The sequence below is a fragment of the Pyxicephalus adspersus genome, chromosome 8, assembly GCF_032062135.1.
Source record: "Pyxicephalus adspersus chromosome 8, UCB_Pads_2.0, whole genome shotgun sequence".
NCBI lineage: Eukaryota > Metazoa > Chordata > Amphibia > Anura > Pyxicephalidae > Pyxicephalus > Pyxicephalus adspersus.
The window spans coordinates 7,228,964-7,237,592 of record NC_092865.1 but is presented as its reverse complement, the minus strand read 5'-3'; the positions used below and the strand labels follow the sequence as shown (position 1 = coordinate 7,237,592).

The 8,629-nt window shown below is 38.3% G+C and overlaps 1 protein-coding gene across 1 annotated transcript in view; it reads right to left on the bottom strand.

The window, feature by feature from the left end:
* Window positions 1-408: 408 nt before the first annotated feature.
* Window positions 409-8,629, bottom strand: part of CACHD1 (cache domain containing 1) — a 102,420-nt gene continuing 94,199 nt past the window's right edge. The window contains exons 23-27 of the mRNA XM_072419398.1: window positions 8,477-8,628; window positions 6,389-6,550; window positions 4,427-4,504; window positions 4,247-4,348; window positions 409-3,189 (exon numbers count right to left, since the gene is read on the bottom strand). Of these exons, the coding sequence (XP_072275499.1) occupies window positions 2,948-3,189; window positions 4,247-4,348; window positions 4,427-4,504; window positions 6,389-6,550; window positions 8,477-8,628 (736 nt within the window). The 3' untranslated portion in view covers window positions 409-2,947. The remainder of the gene's footprint in view (window positions 3,190-4,246; window positions 4,349-4,426; window positions 4,505-6,388; window positions 6,551-8,476; window position 8,629) is intronic.

The following is an 8,629-nucleotide window of genomic DNA, read 5'->3' as shown; positions in this document are numbered from 1 at the left end:
ACTTTCAGCTTTAATTCAGTGGGTTGAACAAAAAAGGTTGCATAAAAATGTGAGGAACTAAAGCCTTTTTTTTTTTTTACACAATCACTTCATTTCAGGGGCTCAAAAGTAATTTGACAAATTAAAAAGCTGAAAATAAAATGTTTCTAATACTTGGTTGAAAACCCTTTGCTGGCAATGACAGCCTGTAGTCTTGAATTCATGGACATCATGGAGATGCCGGGCTTCCTCCTTTTTAATGCTCTGCAACCCTCCATGCAAACCCCATAGATTATCGTTTTCATTTGGATTAGGATTATATCATATGCCGCTTTAGTTACAAGGAATTCTTGTATTATCTCATTAAAATAGGCAAACAGGTATTTGTCAATGCAGGAAATAATAGTAAATAACACAATAAAATTTACCAGCTGTGCTAGGATTTATTACAAAAAAAACCTTGCAAAAATACACCGGGGGTCACTTAGTAAATGTGGCAAATCGCTGGTTTTCAAATCAAATTTCTCATTTCATCTTCTACATACAAAATACAAATAAAAGCACCTCCTGACCCACTGCTAGTAAATCCATCTCTCAAAAATGTCACAACTGCCTTGGTGACCTTTAACCTTTGAAGCATTGACATCACGTTATCCTGCAACGTAGCGACAACCTCCCTGAGGGTTAAGGCAAAGAAATTGGGCTTCCTGTAGGAAACGATCTGAAAGAAAATCCATGCTGCCCTTACAGACCATATTTCAGCATTTATATGAAAGAGAAAAGCCAATAGCATTTTTTTTTTCTTTTTTAAGAGGACCGGTTACATTTGAAATCTCACTCTCTATTAAGTTTTGTGCAACTTATAATAAGATGTCTGTTTTATAAGATTCAACCCATTTTCTTAATATTAGTCAACACTTTTTAAAATGACTGCAATCATCTTGCAAAGGACTATTGATATCAATGAGGCGGGCACGAAGTTTTATTTTTGCTCCTCGTGTCACTGACTGTACCTGTCTGTCATTTGCAAACCCTATTTAATTTGCAGCACTGCGTAATATATTGGCGCTATTTATTAAATGAGGGGGTTGACGACCTGATATTCCTGCCCTCCGTCAAAATGGGACAAATAGTAGAATCTGACATATAAATACGTATTCGCTGTCCACAAGATAGATATAGTGATGAAGTCACTTTCAATATCAGACAGGGAGAAGTTTTGAATCTGAGGCGCAAAATAAAGCAAGGTAAGGCCTTTTATTTTTTTCCTGTAATGGGCATCATTCTATAGGGCCAGCCATATTTGCACCACTCTTCTGGGAAGGAGTTTGGGGTGCCTGTGGGAATTTGTGCCCATTTAGCCATTTATGAGGTCAGGTGTCAAGAAGACATGGACTGCATTCCAATTCACGCCAAAGAAGTTCCGTAGGTTGTAAGCTCTTCAGGGCAGGGTCCTCTCCCCCTCCTGAGTCACTGTCTGTCATTTGCAAACTTTATTTATTGTTCTGCACTGCATAATATAATGGCGCTATATACTATTTATTATTAATAATAGAGTGGAGGTCAGGTCATATACAGGGCACTCTACTTCCTCTTACAGGGTAAGAGTGTACAGGGGCATAATGGAACAGAAAAGGGACTTCTGTAAATGGTTACTACAGGTTGAAAGTGTACAAATGTCTAAGATGGCTTTGCAGGCTGTAGCATTACCAGAATCCTTCTTAGAAGATGGAGTAACGTTCTACTACGTCTGGCCATATATTGGATTTACTAGATAGGCGTCTGCCTACCTATAGATTGTGCATTTGAATGCTAAGACCTTACACCAAACATATTGATAAAGGGCCTTATATAAAGCATTTTAATAATTTCTCTTTAAGGCATTCAAGTTGGAAGGACTACTGGTAGTATAATACAGTTAAATGGCAAACAGACAAGTCTCAGCAAGGACCTGAATTTGAAAAGCACACAAGCTGTTCTTTTTTAACTTAAATGTTGCATGTATAAAGAAAAAAAAAGCTTGATTGCAGGAAAAGCATTGCCCAGGCGCCAGGATGTTCTGGCGTCCAAACTTCGTGTGTTCTAGCTAAAGGCAGCACAGTTCCTCTTTCAGTTTCCTTCAAATTGAAGCCCCCTAGTGGTTGTACGGAAAACGCAATCTTGATTAACAGTGGTTAAAATCTAAATTAAAACATCAAAGTTTGGTTAAAAATACTGCAAGGAGTCAGCTGCACCCCGAAATCATGAAGATGACTGGCATCAAACAGATAACTCAGTTTTTTTTTCTTCAGTCTAACCCCACCACAGTTCATACGTATATACTCAAACACATGATTAGCGTTAGAATATGCACCCTTTTTTGTCCTTGTTTTCTCCAAAGGAAAAAATAAAATTTCAAGATTGTTCAGCAACGCAGTTCCCGTTTTAAAAATGGCCTCACAGCAGAGGGGCTATGAAAGGAGCAACAATGTCCTACACGTGCAAAGTTCAGTGTACACAGGTTAGGCTTCCTTCGATAAACATTTTTGCATCCCCTCCAGTTCCAAAATGGTGGAACGTTTCACCGTCTAGAAGTCCTTGAGAAATTAAATAAATAGTACAAAAATAATCCTTTTCGTTAAAAAGTGAGATGCTTTTTTTTAAAAAGAAACTATTAACAATTCTACTCATTATGAGTACAGTTCTTTTTTTATCCATTTTTTTTACTTTTTTCCTAAACAAATATTGTTGTTTGTTTTAGTTTATTTTCCAGCTTAATAAAAAAGTCAGACTCGTCTTTTGTTGCAGTCGAGACCCTATAGATTCCGTGGTGATTTTGGCATTTTAAATACTAGATTCGGAAAGGCCAACACCTCCTGTGAAGTTTCACACATTGCAACCCTTTGCAGGAAATGCCCGGGGCGTGAAAAAGGCAGTAATGGCACGTAGGGTCTGTGATTGGCTTGGCGTCTAAATGGCTTCAAGTTCATCAGCATTCTGCATCTACGGAATGCACGGTGACGGCAGCCTGTAAGTGGTGGCTGTGGTGGAGAGACGGGTGATGCAGTCTGTAGTGGTGGTGAAATTTGTGGCTCAAGAGAGCTGCAGTCTGCGGTGGGGTATCAGGTTCTAGATCTTCGTCATGGTTCCCAACGTCCACCCCTGCCGATAAGGGGTCATTATTGCACGGTGGATTTTCGCTGTCTTCTTGTGGACTCATCGTACTGTAACCTGCACAAATAAAAATACATTAAAACCCCATATACTTTTTCACCTCTTTATAGTGCTATACAGTGCAGAGGGTCGGTCTGCTGGGTGCCATTCTCTCTACTCAAAACAGAACAGTGATGATGTTGCTCCAGTTTTAAAACATAATGGGTCTGACAGTTTAAAGCCCTCCAAGGCTGGAGAGGATACCCTTTATCAGTGAAGCTGGGTGATCCAACAAACCTGAAATGGATCTGGTCCAGAACTAAAAACATTTGCTAACAAATAGCAAATTACTTTTAGGTAACCCATTTCAGGTTTGCTGGATCACAAAGCTTCACTGATGAAAATGTATCCTCTCCAGCCTTGGTGAGCTTTAACCTCCCTAGCGGTAACCCCGAGTGTGAATCGGGGTAAAAAAAGGTTGCTGAAAGCAGTAACCCCAAATCACACTCGGGGTAGGTAAACCTATAGGAAGGTAAGTAAATACCGCACTTACCTGATTTGCCGGCGTCCCACATTGTCCATCGCCGTGATTCCTGTCTTCTTTCTTCTTCCTCTGGTGACTTCTGCACACTATGAGTCACCGAGGGAGCTCCCGGTGACGTTGGTGCGTGTGTACGTTGCCAGCGGGGTGGGAAATTCAAAATCCATTTGAATTGCATTCAATACAAAATAACTGTATTGAATGCAATACATTGGATTTATAGGTGTAAAAGCAGTACATTGTCTTTCATGAACATTTATTTTACAGTATGTTGATTATATATACTTTTTTAATTTAAAAAAATTAAAAAAAAAATATGTATTTTTTAATTTATTTAATGTATTATTTTTACATGATTTTGTGTTTCAAACTTTATTAAACTCATACCAATATATTATACTGTAAAATAAATTTTCATGAAAAACAATGTACGACTTTTTGACATATAAATCCAGACAGAAATGTACCGCTAGGGAGGTTATTAAATCATGCTCAATATCTGGATGTGGAAAAGCATTTGGCGTACACAAAATTGATTTAGGAATATATATTTAAATAAAAAACATTTCACATCAAGTGACAAACCATCCTTACCATGATCGCTTTCAGTACCCGATCGTCCCCAGTATCGCCGGCGTCTCTCCGGACTGTGCGCATGACGTTCAATCACCGCCGCTATAAATCTTGTGTTACTGACTGCAAAGAAATAATGAGTTATCAATACAATGCTTTTCTGATCTGCATTACTGTTAAAACAAAGATATATACACTTACTGATTCCGCGATCTTCATGACTGTCGTCATCTCGCTCATCCCGGTCATTTTCCAGGTTAGACATTCGTACAGACATTTCTGTAAAAGCGGTAAATATATTTACATTAAATATAATATAAATAGTTTTAAGCTTTATCTGGTTTCCAGCTATAATTCTTATATTTTCATATCTCCAATGCAAAACCTGCATTACCAGAAGAGGTCAGATCTGTATGTTGTAAACTTCTCAACATACTTCTACAACTTCTAGGCAGTAAGATGATCTTAGGCATTAGTAATCACCCAAAAAAGCAATTTTTTAGGGCCAGTTACTGATGTTTGATAAGTAGACATGACATTCAAGTTTCAATTAATCTTAAAGGTGTTCAGTAGGTTTGTAGATCAGGGCTTTGTGCAGGACACTTGGGTTCCAAGCTCATCAAACCATGACTTTATGGAGCCGACTATGCACACAGGTGAATCATGATGGAAAATTTCCTTCCTCATACTGTTACCACAAGATTGGAAATGCATAAAAGTCTAAATATCTTTGTTGTAGCATTAAGCTGAAACTTTAAGCAAAACTTTTTTTATGCAGGGGATAAAATCCCTGTTACGTTTTTGTGGCTATCTGTATCCCTCTCTGTGTTTGTCCTAACCATCGTCACCAGGAATATAAGTATAGGTAAATCCAAATTTTGGAAAAGAATTAGCAGAAACTTTCAAAAGAGAGCGCTTGACATCTCTGTAAAAGATTTCAAACATATGTTCCAAATCCGAAATCCACAACTATGTTCTAAAAAAGTGATGCTCAAGCTTTATAAAGTGAAATAAAATATATACTGATATCTATGACCTGGCAACAACTTCCCATTTTCTGTATTTCATAAATGCATAGCCTGCATGAGTGATAACTTTGCTCTAAATTCTAAATACTGAGAAACTGTATTAGGTGGGCAAAATCATTTGTCAATGGACGTCATTTGCCTTGTGGGACTAAGGGAATACAAAGTATGGACTGACTTTTTAACCAAGTGCTGCAACAGATTTTTTTTTTAAATGGTAGGCCATAGTTCTACTTTCATTGGAAACAGTGAAAACATTCATTATTTGGGAAGATGTCCACATACTTAAAGTCAAATACTATAAGAATTTATGGAGACAGAGCGGCTATTTCTAGAGAAAATAAAGAGGAAAGTAAATACTGCTGTTGGCAAGAACAGCAGGCATAATACAATTATGTTGCAGTTTCCCACCTGTGATGTTAGCACTCCTTTTAAATGTATAATATAAATGTATTTGCACTTCTTAGCCAGCTCTCAGAAAACTGCTACTCAGTGACCTGAAATTTTCTGTAGAATCAGCACTAGATTATGTGAAATTTCCTGTATAAATCAGAAAATATGTCAAGCCAGTACTGGGACGCAGGCTAGACACAAACATTTTTTGTAGGCTGAGCGTCATAATATCTTTTTACACATTACTGACAGCTGCAAAGCCATCCTGTGTGTAAGGATTTGAAGATACAGGCTATGAATGGACAAGACAGGTGAATATATATCTGCCTTCAAAGCATAACATTGGGCTTCTGAGATACTCCTAAAGTGAGACCTCTCTGCCATAATTCCCGATATTGTTTTTAGCTACCTTTTAGAAGTTTTATCTGCTCCTGTTACATTTTCCATAATATATAAATGTGGAAAAAAAATCCAGCAAGGATGGTGAGCAACCTCCATTATGGGAAGTGCAGGTGTGCAGACCTGGAAAAGGTCAGAGATTTCACCAACACGTTATCCGAAAGATAGAAGTGACTAAGGTCTACTGAAAATGAAAGTATCAGTTCCTGGTAAACTGGCTATTAAAGGTTTGCAAGTTTATGGGTAGAGTATCTAAAACCTAAATGCATCTCTTGATCAAATGTCTGCCTCTCCATTGTTACACATCCTGCTCAGAGCCAACACATTGCAGACATTTTAAAATTACCTTGAGCTGCCAGCGGTGACATATGCTGATGGCTACGCCGATGAATCTGGTGGCGGTAAGCATAGACAGCCAGGACTAGAACCATAATACAGCCCATTATACCTCCAGCAACTGGTCCAACCGGGGCACTCTTAATCATGTTCAGAGTAATGACTTCATCTCCTGTAATAAAAAAGGGGAAAAAATTATGTAACAACCTTATGATCAGTAAAAAATTATTACAATAGGAACAGAATGTTGCAACATGTAACATTTTTTTCAAATAAACAATAGCTAGCAAACCCAAATATTTTTAAAGCTCAATTCCAAGTTACCAACCTATCACACTTCTGCACCCAACCAAGGTTTACATACATAACATTGTTCATAAAACTTTTATCCAAGACTATTGGGTCATGTGACATGGACACATCCTGAATGATGCATAGAACGGAACCATTCTCAGCAGCAGTACCTCTAGGTGATGTGTCCGTGACACCCTTGGTTCACAAAAGTGGGTTGAATGACCCTGTATGTTTTTCATCTGGGGCCAGTGCTGAAGCGAGAGTGGCGAGTTTTCGGGGTAGAGCCTGAGGAATGGGGGAAAGTATGGCTCACCATTTTAAGGCAAGGGATGTGGCACCAGTAGCCCATGTTCAGGTGCCAGCTGTGTCCTGCTGCTTGTCTCAGCTATTTTACATGCTGATAAAGCCCTTATTGGGTGAAGCATGTCAAAAGAGAGAATCCATCTGAGGACTGATTTTGTGCTGGGAGCAATAAAGTCATTTTAACCAGATGGTAACATACGATTAATCCAAAGAAGGAGTACAAAAGATGCTCAGGATTTTGTAGGCAATAAATTCTTGCATTAGTGTTTCAAAGATGATTTTTCTGTACACAGAACACAATTAAACAGTTGTGGTTACAAAACTCATGTACAAAAGGACATCTGCATTGCGTATTCATGGGGAAAAATGACCCAAAAGCTATACAGGCTAGATCCCCAGTAGATTATGGACAGGTTATGGTCAAATAGCATTCAAAAAGTTCCCAACGTGTTTCGCATTGCGACTTCCTCAGGGGATTTTGGAGAATCTTGGGTGTTGATAAATGACCGGGTTACAGCATGGCAGGGATAAATATTCCAATAAGGAAAGGAGGGATACGAATAAATCATAAATTATATCCAAAGAGTGTATGTAGGTGGCAGCAATGAGAGAATACAGCGCTGCCCTTGGTGGAGAATACAGGTGGCGGAATAGATGGCAGCCTCTATGCGGCCACCTATATTTTCCACCAAGGGCAGTGCAAGCAAGGCGAAACGCGCCGGTAACTTTTTGAATGCTATTTGACCATAACCTGTCCATGATCTATTAGGAATCTATCCTGTATAGCTATTGGGTAATGTTTCCCTATGAATACTCAATAGGGTTGGCCTTTTGTATGTGATTCCTTTTAACCACTAATTGTGTTGTATAAATAAAAAAATCTTCTTTAAACAACAATACAAAAATATTTTGCCTACAAAACCCTTTTTTTGGATTAATCGTATGTTTGTATTACTAATTGGGGTGGTGACATTTAAATCCAAGAGAAAGTGGGTACATACTCTCTTCTGTTGTTACATACTTCTACTCTGAACGATATTTAACCAAATGCTGTCAGTATGTGGCACAGTTGTTAATCTGTGTCATGGTATACCAGATGTTGATCTGTAAAGGCGCCATCACTAACAAGAACATAAATATTCCATCTTTACAATACAGGACCATATAAAATACTAATTTAATTCATAGACTGGTCTGCTACCAATTGCTAGCAACATTTTGGGAATACATTTGGGAAGATGAAAACTGGTGGGACAAAAAATGTGTGCATAAGCAAGACATGTTTTTTTGCCGATTTACTGGCTAAAAGTAAAGAAATTGCAGAATTGGCAGAAAGAATTGCTTTAGAAAATAGGGAGAAGACACCCCAACTATTAAAATTTCCTGGAAGGGATTGAATGTTTAGCCAGCCCTTCAAAGTACACTTTTGAAGTAGCTTTTTTTTTGTCTATCAGCTTTTGATTGCAGAAACAGTTCTAAAACAAAACTAAGTATACATTACCTATTGTATTCATGTCATCTGCATAAGGACTTTTAGCACCGACAATGCCACCAAAGCATTCCTTCTGTAGAGCGCAGTACGGTCTGTCTAGGTGAGTCTTTCCATCGCTGTCTACCATACACCACTCACAGTCCAGGACGCCGAAACAGTAAC